Genomic DNA, 20,550 nt, shown 5'->3' with positions numbered 1-20,550 from the left:
CCTGGGTGACAGTATAACTTGACTCAAAAAAAAAAAAAAAAAGTTACCTACAAGCACAAGAGGATAACAACAAAGTCTGTGCTTGGGCAGAAGAAAAACAGTCCTCCAAGAATTCAAATCCAAGAGTCATTGCTCTTTTGATTTGGGGTTCAAGTTTGTATTATCTATAAGATGTGGGGAATCCCAAACTGAGAAATTAAAATAAAAATTAATCCGAGACCAAAAAGACTCATGACGTTACTGGAAGAAACAAAAGCAAAACTGTTTTGGAAGGACAGCCACAGTCTCCCACCCACTCCCCACCACCCCCCCAGCCCCTCCACTCAGCCCTCAATTTAAACCACAAAGATTCTTACAAAAAAAAGTAGATGAATTCAGAATTGACATACAAATTCACAGGCATGAGTCAGCATAAAACAAAGCAACAAACTGCAAGATGAAATTCTCCAAAATTTGAAATTATAAACTAATCCGAAAGCACTAAGAACAAGAAAGTATGCAACAAGAATACAAAGACTTGAAAAAGAATAACACAGATCTAGAAATATAATTAATAAAATGTAAAAAGCAATGGAATCTTCTATGGACCGAACTGTGTCCCTCTAAAATTCACATGCTGAAGACCTAACCCTCAATGTGGCAGCATCTGGAGATGGGGCTTTTAGGAGATAACTGGGTTTAGATGAGTTCCTGAGGTAGGGAAGGCCTCAGGATGGGATAAAGCCCTCATGAGAAGAGACACCAGAAAGTATGCCCTCTCTTTCTGTGAGAAGGCCATCTACAAGCCAGAAAGAGAGCATCACTAGAAACCTGGCCTCTTGATCTTGAATGTCTAGCCTCCAGAACTGTGAGAAAATTAATTTCTGTCATTTAAGCCACCTAGTCTGTGGTATGTTGTTATGGCAGCCCTAGCTAAGATAAAATCCAACTGGCCAAATCTGAAATTGTTTGAGCATCAAAATAAAAGTGATGAATCAAAACCCAATGAATAAAAGAAGAATCCATGAGCCCAAAAATAATTAAATAAAAATAGTTCTTCACAGTAGAATGTCAACCAATACCTGTAGAAGAAATTAATGGAGTTAGAAAATCATTACTTGGGAAACATTATAGTAATAATTCAAGTACAAATCATCATGGATATTAAAATTAGTGGGTATAGGTTTGATGAGGAACAAAATATTATATAGTCTCAAAGTATCTCCCAATAATTTACTTATTAGTTAGAAAAGGAAGAGATAATCTGATAGTGAAGAAACTTGGCACACCCACGTTAACCAAATAATCAAAGTCAACATTAATAAGGGGACTAATCAACATCATGTTCTTCCTGATACGATTCACTGAGGATACACATCACTATAAATTTCTGCCAAAAAATGTGTAACATGAATTTAAACAAATGAGGGGCATTCTACAAAATAAATGGTGTGTACTACTCAAAAATGTTGGTGTCTAAAAGACAAAGGCTGAAAAAACTCTTCTAGGTTAAGAGACTAAAGAGTCTTAGAAACTAAAAATGGAATATGATTCTCCTGGATTTCTGGAGTTGGGGGGAAAATGCTATAACAGACATTACTGGGACTCCTGAAATTTCAATAAGGTTTGTAGATCAAATAATAGTATTGTCTTAATATTAAAATTTCCTGATTTTGATAATTTATTGCAGTTTAAGTAAATGTCTTTCATTTTGAGAATACACATCAAAGTGTTTATGGGTAAAGGAGTTTGATGTCTGCAACTTACTCTCAAATGGTTCAGAAAACAAATAATATGTATATATACAGAGAATAAATGTGGTAAAGTATTAGCCATCGGTGAATCTTGGAAAGGATGTATGAGAGTTATTTTATTTTTATTATTCTCTCATTCTTTGCAATTATCCTGTGAATTGAAATTATTTTTTAAAAAGTCAACTTTTTTTAAAAAATGGAAGTTTCAAACAGCAGATTAGACAGACATAATTAAAGATAATAAAGAGAAGAACCGTAATACACGACACAGAATAAAGAGAAAAATCATGAGAAGTTATGGAGAACTATAACAAAGTTAAAGAATACAACAGAAACTCTAAAGAGAAACAATAAAGAGATAGGGGAAGAAAAGATATCAAAGATATTGCAGTTTACAATTTTCTAGGACTGAGGAAATATGCTACTCCTCAGATTAAAGAAAAACAGTAAATATTTTTTATTAAAATCCACACATAACATTGTGAAACTGTACACACCAGAATCAAAGAAAAACATCTTAAAAGTCAAACAGGGAGGAAAGAAAAAGTAAGATTAGCTACAAGCAACAATAATTATATTGACAACAGACTTCTCCACAGCACAACAGGTAACCAGAAGACAACAAAAGATCTTCAAAGTGCTGAGAAAAAAACAACATCAACCTAGAGTTCTATACCCCACTAAACTATGATTTAAAAGTAAAGACAAAATAAAGACAATGAGGAGGGGGAGGAGGAAGACTGAGTTTACCTTATACGGTTCCTCACTTAAAAAGAAAAGTTAAAAGAAAAAAAATCCTACCAAATACAGCTTCAAGATTAAAGAAATCTGAACCCAGAATGAAGGAATATAAGGCCAAGAAGAAACAGTGAGCAAAGAAATTGAAAACTCCTACAGGTAAATGTAAAGAAGCACTGCCTGTATAAAACAATAATAAAAACTAAACTGGGACTTTTAAGAACAGTAGAACCAAAGTAAGAGACAACACAAAACAGTAAGGTAGTGAATGAAATTAAGCCTTCTAAAATCCACATACTGACCAGAAAGAGAACAGAGAAAGATCAGTTAACTTCAGACTAATTACACATGTTGCAATTTTAACGGTAACCACCAAAAGCATAAAAGTAAAATCTTTTAACTTCTAAATCAGTAGAGATGAAAGGGAAGAAATAAAACTTACTGAATACCATCTAAATAGCTACCCAAGCAGGTTAGAGAAAAGAGTGGCCCTAATGAATTTGAAAAATACTACATTGTAGGTCAAGTGAGTTCTAAATTCTTCAACTGGCATTCATTTATCTGTATCTTATATATGTGAAACATTACCTACCATATTTCCCAATATGTGTCCTTAGAATAGTTGTCTTATTACTTCTTTGCCCACCTACGTTCTACCGCAGTATTTTTAACCCATATTTACTCTTTTGGAATGACTTCACAGTTCTCTACAATCGCAAATCCAATTTTTCTTCAAGTCCCAGGTCAAGATTCACTCTTCAGGAAGTCAACTCATTTTTCCCTTAAATTAAAATTCCTACAGTATTCATATAGTTTTACTGTTTTCTTCTAATTGTTAAAATAGTGCCTTAGGCATGTTCCTTAGATGTCCTATACATGCAGATTTTGTTTCCTTATATCAGGGTTTAAGTTCCTCAAGACAAGAATTTTTTTTAGGATCTCCTAAACAACCTAGCAGTGTTATTTTTCACTTAAGGATGAAGTAAACTTTAAGTGTATTTTCCTTTAATAAGCTCAAAAGCTGTGAGTTTTGCAAAATACACAGAAACACACACATCTCATATATAAAAGTAAACCAAGTTTATAAGGTATTTGCTATAATCTTTGGGGCTGGCACAGTTGCTCATGCCTGTAATCCCCGCACTTTGGGAGGCTGAGGCGGGCGATCACCTGAGGTCAGGAGTTCGAGACTAGCCTGGCCAACATGGCGAAACTCCGTCTCTACTAAAAGAATACAAAAAATTAGCTGGGCGTGGTGGCGGGTGCCTGTAATCCCAGCTACTCGGGAGGCTGAGGCAGGAGAATCACTTGAACCCGGAAGGCAGAAGTTGCAGTGAGCCGAGATCGCGCCATTTCACTCCAACCTGGGCAACAAGAGCAAGAGCAAAACTCTGTCTCAAAAAAAAAAAAAAAATCTTTGGATACGCAGAAAAAATGGGTATCTTTTTAAATAGTCATTTTGCCTGTCTCCCTTTCATTTTTGCCAATTTTTATTAAAAGGAGTCCATGGGCCGGGTGCAGTGGCTCACACCTGTAATCCCAGCATCTTGGGAGGCCGAGGTGGGCGGATCACGAGGTCAAGAGTTCGAGACCAGCCTGGCTAACATGGTGAAATCCCATCTCTATTAAGAATACAAAAATTAGCCGGGCATGGTGGCACATGCCTGTAATCCCAGCTACTCGGGAGGCTGAGGCAGAATTGCTTGAACCCAGGAGGCGGAGGTTGCAGCGATCCGAGATAGCGCCACTGCACTCCAGCCTGGGTGATAGAGCAGAGTCTCGAAAAAAATGAAAATAATAATAAAAAAAAGGAGTCCATATGCTCAGGGTTAAAAATGAACAAGACTAAGCCAAAGGAAGTCAGAAACTACTAGTACAATGAGAATTTTAATAAAAACTGAAAATATGGTGCACATTATAATTACTATGCAATCCTGGAGAAGTTTTCCATAATTATGTTTCACTGCAATATTAGTAGGAAAAGCCAGGGATAACATTAATTAATTAAAATAAAGCAACATATTGATGAGATAAAGATCATCTAAATAAATGTTAAGATACATCATATTCATAGATCAGAAGACTCAATGTTTTTAAGATCTCAATTCTCCACTAACTGAGTGACAGATCCCACACAATCCCAGCAGGTTGTGTATATAAAATATCACAAAATTATACACAAAGATATAAAAAATGAATGCATACAAAAACTGGTGAAATCTGACTAAAGCTTAGTTAACTGTATTGTGCCAATTAATTTCCTCGTTTTGATAATGCACTATAGGTATGTAAAGATATCACCACTGGGGGAAGCTGGGTGTTGGGTACATGAGACCTCTTTTACTCTTTTTACAACGAATTTAGAATTAAGTATCTCAAAATTTAAAGTTAAGACAAAATTCCAGTAGGCTTTTATATTTAACTTGAAAAGCTGATTCAAAAATTTGTATGGAAAAGCAAAGGACCTAGAACAGATAAAACCATTTTGAAAAGGTAGAACAGAATTGGAGGACTCACTTTGCCTAATTTCAAGACTTTTGATAAAGCTACAGTAAACAAGACAGTGAGGTATTGGTGAAAGTATAGACATACAGCTCAAAAGAACAAGAGTCCAGAATATACTCTACATGTGTACTGTCAACTGATTTTCATCAAAAGTGCTGAGGCAATTCATTCATGATTCATTTATACAAAGTTCTAAAAGAGCTTTCATGGTGACTGAAATGAGAACAATAATTGTGGGTGGGTGGTATTTATGACTGGCTGGGAAGGGGCTTGTATTAATCTGTTCTCATGCTGCTAATAAAGACATACACAAGACTGGGTAATTTATAAAGGAAAGAGGTTTAATTGACTCGCAGTTCCACATGGCTGGGGAGGCCTTACAATCATGGTGTATGTAGGTTAGTATACAGGCAATGAAGAGGAGATTCTTTGAGCAAGGTAAGGTAGACGATCCTTTATACAGAAAGAATTTTTACAATCTCAAATTTCTAAGAGCTTAAACAAAATCAGTGTCTTATTTCAACATATCTAAATTTATGGTCAAATCTAAAATTATTCTACAGAGTTTAAGGGCTAAGGTAGGCAGTACATTATTACATTAGGAAACCAAACCTATAATCAGGTCAAGACAGTTAGAACTCAGAAACGTGGCATCTTCCAGAACAAAAAAAGACTGTAAAAAAAACCTAAAGCAGAAAAGAAATATGATTTTTGTACATATAAAAGTGGTATGAAAAAATAAATAAAAATTAAAAAAGAAACATGATTTCATCTCTTGAATCGAAGGTCTTTTTTGTATTAGTGAACAAAGTCCTCTTCCTAAAAGCCCAATTTAATCGTATTTTAAAAAAACAAAATAAAAGTCATGTGATAGCCTACTGCTGTATTCACTAGTCAGTCACTAGGGGTCTTTAGTTCAAAATGATGGAGTATCTTCATATGCATATAACAATTAAGAACATTGCTTAATATGCCAAAGATACATTAAGCCTACTGATTTTAGATTTAAGACCTGATAATAACCCATTACATTTAACTCATTCTGTACCCACTACTGCCAGAACTCTAAGTCAAGCCCAATGCCACCTCCTCTGCAAGGCCTGCTGTGATTTCTCCCAGTCAGAAACAATGATCTCCTTCCTCTAAACTCACGTAGCCATGGTTTGTTCCTCTCATGTTGGTTCATTTATTCATTCCATAAATATTTATTAAGAACCTAATATGGGTCGGCTACTCTTTTAGGCTCTGGCGATACAGCAATGAACAAAGCAAAATCACCAGTTTCCTGGATTTACACTCTAGTAGGGAGAGACAGGCAATAAACAAACAAACATGGTGATACATGCCATAATGAAAAATTAAGTAAAGAGTCGAACTGAATTTTTTGTGAAGCTAACAAACTTAAAAGTTCAGGCCCCTTCACTTGCATGGTCCTCTATGAGTGCTGAGAGTTGCTGGGACACGTAGAGTATTCCAGGTGGAGACAGGGAGCCAGGTAGTCATCAGAAAGCATTTTTTTGTGAGCATTTCTGATTAAATGCCTAAGGAAATCTCAGAAGAAAGGGACCTAAGGTTACAGTATTTTGTTGGGATATCTTGTCTCATTCTAAAGATTCACTTTCATACCTTTTTTAATTCTAGTTTTGTTTTCTTAATGAGGGTCCCCAAAACTGCATAAACTTCAGGTCTCATAAAACCTGGATCCATCCCTGAATTGTATCCCTGAAAGTGGTGGGAGAAGTGCTGTTTTTTGTAGGGTGGAAACGAGCAGGCTCATTAAAAGGTGACATTTGAGCTGAGACTTTAAACAAAGAAGCAAACCAAACAGATATTGGTGGGGAGGGGTGGATTTTAGGCAGAGACAGCAAGCTAAAAACCCTCAGGCAAAGCATGAGGAATGCAGTAGGTTAGAAGGACAGGAGGAGGAGAAATACATAATAATAAATACTTCTAGACACTAACAGCAATTAACAATGACCACACTTTTATGTGTCACGTACTGTCCCAAGCACTTTTCTAAGCATCTCCATTTTACAGCTGAGGAAACTGAGACACACAGAGAGGGATTAAGTAATTGGCCTAAGGACAAAGCTAGTGGGTGGTGAAACTAGGCAGCCTGGCTCCAGAACCCTGTTCTCAAATCACTATGCTGTGCTACAGAGGTCGGTTGTGCAATTATGGAGTATCCAGAGAATCTCTCAGCCAGCAAGAGATTTAATATGATATAAATGAGGAAACCAAAAGGTTCTGATCTCAAACTACGATAGCTAATAGCAGGTACACATTTTATGTTCCTGTAAATACCAAGTACCAAGCCTTGTCATTTCTGCTACTCTACTCACAGTTCACAACACATTTCCTCTCATATTACAGTTGTTCAGTGTATGATGGCTGTTCAATGTACTCTCATGAGAGAACTTACTATTCATTCTTAATACAAAATGATGCATTAGATACATTTCACCAATAAATACATACACAGATCAAAGGTTGGAGGTAAGTACCTCCTTTAGGGAATCAGATCTGCATCAAAGTCAGATAACCTGTTTGTTTTTCAAACATTCTAGAAAAATTACCTCGCTATCTGTTGCATTGTCACTTTTCATCTCAAATAGCTACTGATGATGGGAAATTCTACTTTATTCAACTTCAAATGATCTTTCTGAAGTTTAGGGCCATTTATTCTGCTCTCTAGAGTCTATCCTAAATGGAAGTAAATAAAAGTGAGCATAACTCCAAATAACAATGTTTGAGCTTCCTTCAAATGTTCTTTTCTAAATGCTTAAGGTCTTCATATTCCTTATCAGTTAGGTTTAAGAATTGAGTTTTCCAGAAAGGTTCTCACAAATGCTGATTATAATGGAAGAATTAGTCTATGATGATATTAACTAGAACACCTTGAAAGATGCATAATTACAAATAAACTAACACATAATTCTCTAAATGCATATAAATTGGTTTCCTTATTTTACTGCCCAATCCTCGCCTTTTTTCCTGCCAGCTTTCACAGACACTTTAAATTTATTTACACAGACTACCATGTGAATCCTACCTGGAAGCTTACCTACACGGCAGCCCGTGCTTCAGAGGGAATGGCTTCCAAACACACAAAGATGAAAAAAAATCAATATCAACCTTTCCAAAGCATGTTCTACAAGGCACTAGTACTAAGGACAAGCAATATGTATTACAGAGAGAAAGAATCTAATAGTCAAGTAAGTTTGGAGTTTGCTAGGTTAAGCAAAGTTTACCAGGTTTCTTTAACCTACTCATGATATGGCTTTTCCTGAAGCACCCCAACCACACTTTGGAAAATGCCTGTGTACAGAATTTAGCTAATGCCTAAAAAGTCCAGTTCAGAAGTCACTAAAGATGACTCTAAGGCTTAAAGCCTGGAGTCTTTGTGTATCCAGTCTTGGATACACAGGCTAGGAATCGTTCACAGGGATCACACTAAAACCATAGACTAGGTAAGATACTTCCTCAGAAACCATATTAAGACTATTCCTTCAAAACTTCTTTTGCCTTATCCTATCTCCAGCTTTGCTATCTCCTGCTTCTTTCTAGCAAAAAATCTAGAAAAACATAAGGACATGAAGACTTAAAGGGTAGGAATAATAAAAATTAAACCGGAAAACTGCCTGACAAAAGATGGCACAATGCATGTGAAAATCATATTATGATCTATTATAACTACCTAATTTCTCCAAGAAAACTTTTGAATGGCAAACCTATGGATCATTTTTTCATTTTTTTGGATCATGAAGCTCTTTAAGAATGCAATGAATGCTATAATCCATCTCCACAGAAAAACACAAATACATACAACATTAAGCCTATTAATTTCAGAGCACTCCATGGGCCTCCTGAGGCCCAACTACAGAGCTTTAGTTGTCGGCTCCTAGGTCCCTAGGTAACCCAAGCTGCAGGCCCTTCATGACAGATAAAGCCTGCAGAGTTACTGGACACTTACAAGATACGACTTTTTTTAGACAGTGCAGATAAAATGTATATACGCATTGGCCTGAAAAAAAATAAAGATAACTTACTTATTAAGTAAAATTTGAGTCATTTATTCAATACCAAAAGAAGAAGGGCACATGATGGTAATAATATCTCCACAACAAAACAGCTCTGAGAGGTTGATTCCACAAGGTCACATAGCTAATAAATCCCAGATTGTCCACATCCTCGTTCAGTGCTTTGGAACTAAACCATACCACCTTAAGTACAATAAATATGTTATTACATTGAGTAGGAAACCATTTTCAAAATAAAAATCTCCACCAACCTTCCAAGAATGACTATAATCGGGTCTCTTATTTATTTAATCCAATCATTCCATTTTTGGCATGTAAATGCTGACAAATTAAGGAATAAATTATATATATTGGCTTTTGAAAACAAAATGTACTTCTCTCTAGCACAATTAATTTGTATAAATAAGAAAAATCTAAAACAGCAAAACAAATAACAAAAATATGTAATTGTATAGCATAAACTTGATTATAGACAAAAACACAAACAAGAGTTTAGCAAGCAGGCGGATATGATGCCAAGAACTACATGAAGTTTCTCTGCTTTGGTCACTGGTATTGGAAGAGTCTGGCAGGCAGGGACCAAGCATCTATTATCTGATGTCCACTTGGCAGACTACATAAACAGTGAGGCCTAGCGGCACAGCAGGAGTTAGGTATTCCAACTACTACTTAAAGATCTACACTAACTCAGAGTGTGGCTACAACTCAAATGCTAAACTAAATGTATGCCTCAGTTTCTCCACTGGAAATGTAATACATTATCTGCCCATCTCCTATCTTTAGAGAGGCAGTACTGCCAATTGGTTAAGAATACAGTCTCTAATTGGTTCAAATTTTGGCTTCGCCACCTACCAACTTTGGCAAGTTAATCTCCTTGTGCCTCAGTTTATTCAACTGCAAAATGGAGTTAACAACAGCACCTATCTCACAGGGTTGCTGTTAGGATGAATTAGAAACATCTTATAGTGCCTGGCAAGTAATAAGCATTCCATAAACATCAGCTAGTATTATCATTATTTTAAACGAATGACAATATTAACCAACTTACTATACCTCTATTACACTTAGGAAATTACAGGCCCTAATTTTTTTGCTTTTTAATCATGTGGCTTAACTACTAACTGTTTTTTTTAATATAGTAAGTACACAGCCAATTATTCCTGTAAAAAAATTTACTGTATACCCTGCCATCTAAAACGTATACATTCATCGAGTTTTAGTTAACTTTTCATCGCAATATAAGTGAACTCCCCCAACCAGTCATAAGCGACTTGCATCCATCCACTTCTACTTTCACAGTCATCACCGTATTCCTTAACACCCTTATTCTTACCTAGACTATCACAATGGCCTCCCAACTGCTCCATTCCACTCTTCATGCTGTAGTAGGGAGCTCTTTTAAAAACCTAAATCTAATGTCACTCCTCTGCTTAAAAGCTTGCAATGGTTCCCCATTGTCCTAAACAAGTCCTATCTCCTAATGAGAACTAAGAGGCCTGCAAGATCTAGGGCCACCCTCCCGCTCTGGCTGCTCAGGCTATACAGGCCGTCTTTCAAATCGGGCCTCAGAGCCTTCACATATCATGCTCCCCTATCTGGCATAATCCCCTCTTCCCAGTACCCTAAGCAACGCCTAATCATCTCTGGGATCTCAGCTAAAAGGCGATGAGCCTCTGAAACCCCAAACAGGATCAGGTCCTCCTATTACATGCTCTCATAACCCTGATCCTAATACTCTTCTCTGCATCACAAAATAAAACTGCAATAATTATTTACATGGCTATTTAATACTGTCCTTGTCCAAAAAAATAGAAACCCTTAGTAAGATTTGGAACCAAGTCTATTGTTTACTGCTACAACGCAAAGTGCTTACTTGCCAAGTATCTCACACGTTGTAGGTGTGCTCAATATATCTATATTGCATAGTAGGAAAAGTGATGAGATCCACGATGGTGAAAAGCAAATCATCCAGAAAACGAGACTAAAGCAGAACATTGGCTGCACTGTATTAAATATGCAAGTTACCACAGGCATTCCACTGAAGAGTAAAAACCTGCTTCAACATGGGCAAAATAAAGACTAAACTTTCCAATGCAAAATTAAGTTTCTTTGTGCATCCTCAGGTGTTATGTGAAACAGGAGGAGTTCAACTTCAGTTACCAGTAAGAAGATACACAACTAAATCAAGACTGCTGCCACATTTGGCAACAACCTCCTCTCTTCTTGGCAGTAACTGCGAGGCCAAGAGTTGAGTTGGCCAGAGAAGAGTGATTTATCTTCCCACATTTAGAAGTGGTCCCTCTACAACAGGAATGCTGTACTGCTAATGGACTTTGAATTCTAACCTTGTCAAACCAGTACCTTCCCTAAGTATTCAAGTCACTTTTTGAAAAAAAAAAAAAAGTTTAAATGGCATCGCAGTCCAATTCGACTTAGAGAAAACAAAGTTGCTCTTTCCAAAAAAAAAAAAAAAATCATTACTTTGGAAAATTAAAAGAAACTGATAGGGGGATGGATAAGGCGCTAAAGGCTGAGAGCTGTCGATGGGGGATGGAGGTCGCCCAGCATAGTATAATAACTACTACCAAGGCCTGGTGGGCAGCGCTCCCAACCTAGAGCGGACGATCCCAGGTTGGTGTGAAGCTGGCAGCTTTGACAACGCCAGACCCCTGCTGTCCGGTTCGTCGCGCTGACCCTGCCAATGCAACAAACGCCCAGACCCTCTCTGCACAATGATGAGCAGAGTGGCCCGCTCTCGTTCTGCCCTTCCCTGGAAATGCGCGCAAGAAGGCAGGTGGCAAAAATCACGTCCACCGGAGGGCTCAGGTAAGGGCTGGGGAGGTCTCGGGGTTAAACATTTGGCCCTTTGTTCACCAAGGCAGCAGAGCCCTCGGCCTCCGCAGCTCCTCCTCCCCGACTGCTCCCAGGCGCCAGCGTCTCCCGAGGACAGGCGGCGCGGGCTCGGGCGCCAAGGCTTGGCTGCGGGTCGGGACCCCACGGCCTCGGCGGCGCGCGGCCCCTGCCTTTACCTTGTAGACGTCGCCGTAGGTGCCGCTGCCGATGCGCTGAATCAGCTCGAAGTCCTCCTGCGGGTTCCGGCGGGACAAATCGAAGCCGGGGTTCATGGCGGGTCCCAGGTGCCCCCCGCCTCCCTCCCGGGCAGGGGAGGGGGGGCGCTTAGGGGGCCACACGGAGAGAGGGCGCCGCGGCCGGCCCCCGGCTCCCCCGGCGGTCACAATCGCCCGGCTCCACGCTGCGGCCGCAGACGCCGCCGCCGCCGCGCCGCTCCGCTCACGCCGCAGCGGACGACGACAAGCGGCCCAACGGCCCCCGCCCCCCGCAGCCCGCCGCCGCGCCGAACCCGGTCACACCCACAAGGAGAGGAGAACCCTCGCAGCCCCTGGCTCGGGGTGAAACTCCAACATGGCTTCCGCGTTCGCCGCTCCTCCCCCTCCCCTTACTCCGGCTCCTCCAACCTCCTCCCGGTTTTCCCGACTCCCGCCCGACTGCGCAGCCGCGATCCCGGAGGGAGCGCTCCAGGCCTAGCGCGCACCCGACCCCTTGCGCGTTCCGGCTCCGCGCGCCTGTCAGGCCGGGGCCGGCGGCGGAACAGCTTGGGACCCGAAACGCCTCGGCTTTTCTGCGGACCCGCGCCCGGCCGCTGCTGCCGGACGCTTGAAAAGGTTTGCCTGGCCCAGGGACCGTGGTTAGGACCAGCAGGAAGTGGCTTCTTTTCGTTTCTGATTCCCCTAAAGACAAAGTTGGACCCTGGTCTACCTGGTCCCAGTTCCAAGCAGATAGCATAGTGGTAATAGCCAAGACAGCCAATGTCCCAGCCTTTATTATTTTAGAAGCAGCTACACAGAGGATACCACAGAGTGCTACAGCCTTTCTGGGATTGCGGGGAGGGGTCACTAAACACATCGTGAGGAAAACCCCCAGGAAAAGTGAGCTGTGCTTGCTTGCCCCTGTCCCCGACACTCGGACCCTTGGAGTTGGCCTGCTAGGGTGCAAAGGAGGGCAGGCCAGAAGGGCCGCCAGGGAGGTGTGTGCACTGGGCAGCGCGTGAAAGCTCCGGGAGGAAAACACGCGGAACAGCTGCTCACCATCCCACGTGGGAGACAGGCAGAGCGCAGAACTAAAGCAGTGATTGACCTCCCTCTTCAAAGAGGGTTGGATTATCAAAGACGGGCGGGGACTGCGCAGGCTGTCAAGCAACCCTGCAAAGAAGGGGTGGAGGGTGGACTAGATCCATTACCGCACCTGAAATATAAACACGTGACGATCCGGAAGTTCTTTAGCTGTGACCTTACCTACCCAAAAACCCCACCCTGCTTAAGACCCAGATTTCGCGTCTTCTGTCTGAGCTATGTGGACTCCAGCTCCGATTGTTAATACTTGCCCAAGAAAGCTTGAGGATAATGGAAGGTTATTTTTCTATTATCATTGAACTTCCCAATAGACATTTCCAAGAGCTTTAATCAATTAGGTGATGGCCACTTTGGCAGTACCACGTTGGAGTTTTGCTTCAGAAATGCTTTCCTAATCCCCTTAGGCACCACACCTTCTAACCACTAATATTCCCTAATACCTCGTGGCTCCTGAGAAACTAGGTCTCATCAAACCTGTTAAGGATAAGTATAATCAAATAATAGTAGAGCAAACTACTTAGAGTTAACTGCTTCATACTTTTTAAAAAAATATTTTCAATCCTTTTGCTTATAGGAAAATTGCATATTTACTAAATTCTCAAGTTGTTTACTTTGAGTATCTGTTTGAAAATGGTTATCTCTTCACCTATACAAGTAGCCTTTCAGTTGTGTAATTTTTAATTATTAAATTTTAGCGCATCAGTAATATGAGAGTATCACTTAAATTATTGCCTTAGGAGTGCGTATCATTGAATATCTTCTAGATGGATCTACCTTCAGGCTCTGGTTATCTTGAGAAACTCCTGACTATAAATCTTATTCCATAGCCAAGGATCTTGCTTTTGCTTGTTTAAGGTACTTGCCCAGGATTTCTGATTCCTTCCTTCAGTTTGTCCACATTTGGAGAATTGTTTGGCATCTTTAGGCCAAATGCAAGAATAATTAGCCAAGGATTCAGATAAGCAGACCTGACAAATTATCCCAAATGGGAGCCAAGTCTGCTCTTTTTCTCTGCCTTTTTTTTTTTTGAGATGGAGTTTCGCTCTAGTTGTCCAGGCTTGAGTGCAAGGGTGCAATCTTAGCTCACCGCAACCTCCGCCTCCCGGGTTCAAGCGATTCTCCTGCCTCAGCCTCCCGAGTAGCTGGGATCACAGGCATGCAACACCACGCCCAGCTAATTTTTGTATTTTTAGTAGAGACGGGATTTCTCCTTGTTGGTCAGGCTGCTCTTGAACTCCTGACCTCAGGTGATCCACCTGCCTCGGCCTCCTGAAGTGGTGGGATTACAGGCATGAGCCACTGCGCCCGGCCTCTGCCTTTTTAGTGCCAGAAAGCCAAATTCTCAGGACTGAAAGCTGCACAAGAAAGTTCTAATGATTTCAGTGTTTTGTTTGCTGAAATAATAGATTTCATCTATTATTGAATAGATTATCATCTGTCCAAATAACTTTGCATTTGCATCACTAATAAGACTTCTTTCAAAAGGAAAAGACATTTCAGTAGGGCTGGAACAGTCTTTAAAGTTTTGTCTGTTCCATTTTGGCAGGGCCAAGCTAGTCCTTTTGAGAAGAGATGAATTTCCGTGTAAGGGCCTGATTTGCCATGTGGGTTACAACATAAGTAAAACAACTGCTCACGAAGAAAATATTTTGTTTTTTGTAATATATGCATATGGCCAATTCCAGTGCCTTTTTCCCCTGTTCTAACAATCTTCAATTTTGCTGGAAGTAACACTAATGATCACACTTTCCTAGAATCAGAGAAAGAGCTTCCCTCTTCTATGATTAGAAGCATTCTTAGAAGTCATCTAATCTTTTTTACTCAGGAACTGCTTCTACAGCATCTCTGCTGGATTTACTGCTGCTTGAATACTTTCAATAAAAGGTGACTCATTGCTTCCCAAAACAACCCACCTCGTTGTGATACAGTGCTAGTAAATGATCATAATAACTAGGAGAAAAGTAGTAATTTCTAACATTGCTAAGTGCTTACAAGATACCAGGAATGGAGCCAAGTATTTTTCATGTATTATTTCATTTAATTCGCACAACAACCTAATGACATAGGTAATACTATCTCCATTTTATGAGGCACAGACAGATTAAGCTGCTCAAGGTAACACAGAAGGCTCAAATTTGAACAAAGGCAGTATGTCACCAAGGCCAGACTCTTAGCCACTAGTCTATACTCTGCTTATGTACAATATACTTAAAAAAAAATTTCTCTTATGGTAAGCCAACCTCTACCTCCCTGTAATGTATTTAGAGGCAATGATTATTAGATTCTGGTGGTATTGAATATAGAAAAGAAAAGCCACAATGCCTGGAGTTTACAGTCTCATAAACAGTGTGAGAAGCACAGAGAAGGGGAATTAATGCAGACGGGAGGAAGATTTAGGAATGACCCCTTGGCTGGGAAGGTGGCTCATGCCTGTAATCCCAGCACTTTGGGAGGCCGAGGCAGGTGGCTCACCTGAGGTCAGGAGTTCAAGACCAGCCTGGCCAACATGGTGAAACCCTGTCTCTACTAAAAATACAAAAATTAGCTGGGCGCGGTGGCATGTGCCCTGTAATCTCAGCTACTCGGGAGGCTGAGGCAGGATAATCACTTGAGCCGGGAGGTGGAGGTTGCAGTGAGCTGAGAGTGTGCCATTGCACTCCAGCCTGGGCAACAGAGCAAGACTCCGTCTGAAAAAAAAAAAAAAAAGGAATAACCCTAAAGCTGAACCTTGAAAAATGCATAGACAGACAAGGGAAAGTGGTGCATGTCAGGCTGGCTGCTTAGCGCCTTGAAGCACCTACCCGTTTAAGTGTCACACAGCAAGGAACACAAAAAGGCCAAGATAGGCAGCAGTCCCCACCTGCCAGCATGTCCAGGCCGTCCTTCTGTTGGCCCATCCCCCATGGGTTTCTGGCTTAGGAACCCCTTGATCCCCTGCACCAGCTCCCAATTTCATCCTCAGGACCTCTTGTCTAACAACTCACTGGAGCCCCTTCTTTGGCCTATTAACCTCAGCCCTCCTCATATAACATACCCCACTCACATTTTCAGTACATTAGCTGCTCTGGAAACAGGATACTGAGCAAGCCTTAGCTCAAAAAAATACTACAAGCAGGTCATCCACCAGGGGAGGAACATCACACAGAGACATGTATGTGAAATAATATGGCACATACAACAGATAATTGTGCCTAAATTCTGAAGACAGAGGGAGATGGTGGCGGTGGAGCTAAAAAAATCAGATTTCTTTTTTTAATTAAAAAATTTTTATTTATGGCCAGGCGCAGTGGCTCACACCTCTAATCCCAGCACTTTGGGAGGCCGAGGTGGGTGGATCACCTGAGGTCAGGAGTTTGAGACCAGCCTGACCAACATGGTGAAACTCTGTCTCCACTAAAAAAAATACAAAAATTAGCTGGGAGTGATAGCACGTCCCTGTAATCCTAGCTATTCCAGAGGCTGAGGCATGAGAATCGCTTGAACCTGGGAGGAGGAGGTTGCAGGAAGCTGAGATTGCACCACTGCACTCCAGCCTGAGTGACAGAGTGAGACTCTATCATTTAAAAAAAATTATTTATGTATTTCATTTCTCCCCAGCTTTAAATTGAGGCATAATGGACAAATAAAAATTGAATGTATTTACAGTGTCCAATGTGATGTTTTGATATATGTATATGTTTTGAAATGATTACTGCAGACCAGCTTGAAAAATTTACTTACAAAATTCAAACATGCTTAAGAAAAATTTATACTTTTTTAAAAAAAGTCAGAAACTGCCTTGTGAGGAGCTGGTTTTCAGGTGGGTTGTCATATGTTTAAGCTGTGGAGAGTTCCAAAATGTTATACAGCCTTACCTAGTACAGCTCTGAACCAGCTACATAGATTTAAATCTTATCTCTGTTCCCTTACTGAAAAACCTTGGGAAGTTATTTAAAACTATAGCTGTTTTGATTAATCAAAAAGAAAATACATGGAAAAGTAGTGCCTGGCCCTACAGTAACCCCACAAAATATTAATTATTATTATTTTGAGTGTTCTTTTTTCTTTTTTCTTTTTTTTTTTTTTTTGAGTCAGAGTTTCGCTCTTGTTGCCCAGGCTGGAGTGCAATGGCACAATCTTGGCTCACCGCAACCTCCGCCTCCTGGGTTCAAACGATTCTCCTGCCTCAGCCTCCTGAGTAGCTGGGATTACAGGCATGCGCCACCATGCCTGGCTAATTTTGTATTTTTAGTAGAGACGGGGTTTCTCCATGTTGGTCAGGCTGGTCTCGAACTCCCGACCTCAAGTGATCCGCCCACCTTGGCCTCCCAAAGTGCTGAGATAACAGGCGTGAGCCACCACGCCCGGCCTATTTTGGTTGTTGTAAAGACATTCTAAAGATGCCAGTCTTATGATGTCAGTTCTAAAGATGACAGTCATGGAGATGGAGATGAAGATATGATTTAGGAAGCAATTACAATAACATATATAAGAGACCCTGAATTAGGGTCTGGAGTGCTGAGAATCGAGAAGAGAGAAATAACGCAGGAGATCATTGGGAGATGGAATTCACAGGCTTGGGGAAGTGAGGAAGCAGGTGGAGACATTAGTGACTCGCAGGCTTGTGACTCAGGCAATTGGGAGGGTCATGATAGCATTTGCCATAATAAAAGGAACTGGTATAATTTGGGAGAGAGTTTTTGTACTGGGTGAAAGTAGATGATCTGTTTTGTAGCTAAGTTTGAAGTGCTCAACTGGAAATATAAAATTTTTTTTTTTTTTTTTTTTTTGAGACGGAGTCTCGCTCTGTTGCCCTGGCTGGAGTGCAGTGGCGCAATCTCGGCTCACTGCAAGCTCCGCCTCCAGGGTTCACGCCATTCTCCTGCCTCAGCCTCTCCGAGTAGCTGGGACTACAGGCGCCCGCCACCGCGCCCGGCTAATTTTTTGTATTTTTAGTAGAGACGGGGTTTCACTGTGGTCTCGATCTCCTGACCTCGTGATCCGCCTGCCTCGGCCTCCCAAAGTGCTGGGATTACAAGCGTGAGCCACCGCGCCCGGCGGAAATATAAAATTAGTGATAAAAATGTGGATCTGAAATTTAGAAACGATATCAGTGCTAATATTTAGATTTGAGGAGTCATACTTCAGAAAAATTTTTTGGGCATTGATATGGTTTGACTGTGTTCCCACCCCAAATATCATCTTGAATTATAGTTCCCATAATCCCCACGTGTGGTGGGAGGGACCTGGTAGGAGGTAATTGAATCATGGGGGCAGTTTCTCCCATGCCATTCTCATGATAGTAAGTTCTCACAAGATCTGAAGGTTTTATAGGGGACTTCTCCCTTCACTCCACTCTCATTCTCTCTCCTGCTGCCATGTGCAGAAGGACATGTTTGCTTCCCTTTCTGCCATGGTTGTAAGTTTCCTGAGGCTCCCCAGCCATAGGGAACTGTGAGTCAATTAAATATCTCTCCTTTATAAATTACTCAGTCTCGGGTATGTCTTCATAGCAGTGTGAGAATGAACTAATACAAGCATTGATCATGTGTCAGACACTATATTAGATTATGATGATGCAATAGGGCATGGTCTCTGAACTTGAATTGAGAATACAGAGTTCTCAGTGAAAACTTCAGAGAGGTACAGGGAAGCAGAGCCAGAAGGAAATATTAGATGCCCCTGGGGCTAATAATTTGGCTCTTATTCAAACTAATATATGTTTTTAAATTTTCTTTAAATCAATTTTTTTTTTTTTTTGAGACAGGGTCTCACTTTGTTACCCAGGTTGGAGTGCAGTGGCATGAACATGACTCACTGAAGGCTTGGCCTCCCAGGCTCAAGATATCCTCCCACCTTAGCCTCCTGAGTAGCTGGAACTACAAGCACACACACCACACCCGACTAAGTTCTCTTTATTTTTTGTAGAGATCATGTCCCATGATGTTTCCCAGGCTGGTGTCAAACTCCTGGGCTCATGTGATCCTCCTGTTTTGGCCTCCCAAAGTGCTGAGATTATAGACATGAACTACCGTAACCAGCCTAAACCAGTATTTTAAAAAACAGGTACTCAATATTTATTTACAAATGAGGGAGAGCTCTGCCTTGCTGTGGGTGGAGCTGGGAGTTCTCAAGTGTCAACTTTCAACCACTCTTATTCTGAGCAATTTAGCTCAGTTCTCAGATTTGCATACCTCCAGTAGTGTTTGTCAATGGAGGTTTTATTAGCATTTTGGGTGGAACAATTTTTCCTTGTGTGGGACGATCCCCATGCATCATAATATCCCTGTCCGCCCCATGTCAATACTGCTCCTAGCCATACTGACATCAACAAAAATAGCCACACAAATTTTTGAATGCCCAAGGTTTGGCTGGGTGGGTGGGGGTGTGAGTGGTTGGATGGAGAATGTTTGCCTAACATCTCACTTGGGAGAACTATCACCCACACCGATCTGTTTATCAAGGTATTTCTTTCTATCTCATACAGTATATTTGCTTAGAGAAGTTCTGGTATGTAAAATATTATCTGTTTTATTACATTTCCAATGTCCAAATGATGTTGTTTCACTGTCCTCCATAGATTCACAGCCAGCATTCCGCTTCCACCTGCCCCTTATCATATACTTCCTGGGACTACTTAGGAGAGCACCAAATGTAGTCTTTGTAAGTTTTAAAGTCTTCACAGAGGAAGGAACATCTCAGCAGATACTTAAAAGACAAGTAGAGAATTAGCCAGGCAAAAAGGTACACTCCACACACACAAAAAAAACCTAGTTCTGTTTATGGTGAATGTGGTAACAGATGAGTCTGGAATGGTAAGCAGGAACCAGTCCATGATGGAGCATGTAAATTGTGTTAAATGATTTGGATTTTTCTCTCTCTCTTTTTTTTTTTAACTGAGAACAAAAGGGAGCTATTGATGAGTTTTTGGCATGTAAATAACAAGATCTTATTTGTGACTTGGAAATATTTCACTAGCTGCAGTGTGGAAAATGAATTGGAGACAGGTAGCAAGACTGGAGACATGATATGAGAATAATCAGGAGAACTTTGCAATGGTATAGGTAAGAGAAAATGGTGGCCTGAATTAACATCTGGAGTGCATATCAACATACAGTGATGGTAGTATTTGAAATTGTGGGTTGAGATTAATTCTCATAGGGAAAATGTATGGAATAGGCAGAAAATGGGTTCCTACAAAACCCCAACATTTAGGGTGTGAGCAAAGTAAGGGAATTTAGCAAAAAAGGCCAAGGAGGTGGGACCCAGTGTGATATGTGGTAATGGAATTGTATGGCACCTATTGGAATGAACAGTCAGGTTTCCCTCCAGGGAGGTACTTGCTGTATGGGCTGTGATTAGCTGACAGCCTCCCAGCACCATGCCTTTGGGATCTATCATAGC

General features: G+C 40.8%; 1 protein-coding gene and 1 long non-coding RNA gene across 5 annotated transcripts in view; one reads left to right on the top strand and one right to left on the bottom strand.

Annotated features, from left to right (window-relative positions):
• The window catches only part of MAP4K3 (mitogen-activated protein kinase kinase kinase kinase 3), a 191,195-nt gene extending 179,019 nt beyond the window's left edge, over positions 1-12,176 (bottom strand). For all 4 annotated transcript variants that reach the window (XR_009210009.1, XM_032177925.2, XM_032177926.2 and 1 more), the window contains exon 1: positions 12,046-12,176. Coding sequence is in view for 3 of the 4 variants with exons in the window: in XM_032177925.2 (XP_032033816.1) it covers positions 12,046-12,141 (96 nt within the window). In the remaining variant the exon portion in view is untranslated. The remainder of the gene's footprint in view (positions 1-12,045) is intronic.
• A 253-nt stretch (positions 12,177-12,429) lies between these two features.
• LOC131381330 (uncharacterized) overlaps positions 12,430-20,550 on the top strand; it is an 80,321-nt gene continuing 72,200 nt past the window's right edge. Inside the window, exon 1 of the long non-coding RNA XR_009210011.1 lies at positions 12,430-12,699. This is a non-coding gene — a long non-coding RNA (uncharacterized LOC131381330). The remainder of the gene's footprint in view (positions 12,700-20,550) is intronic.

Source organism: Hylobates moloch, unplaced genomic scaffold (genome assembly GCF_009828535.3).
Source record: "Hylobates moloch isolate HMO894 unplaced genomic scaffold, HMol_V3 SCAFFOLD_15, whole genome shotgun sequence".
NCBI lineage: Eukaryota > Metazoa > Chordata > Mammalia > Primates > Hylobatidae > Hylobates > Hylobates moloch.
Note: the sequence above shows the minus strand (reverse complement) of the source record. Positions and strands in the feature narration are given on the sequence as shown.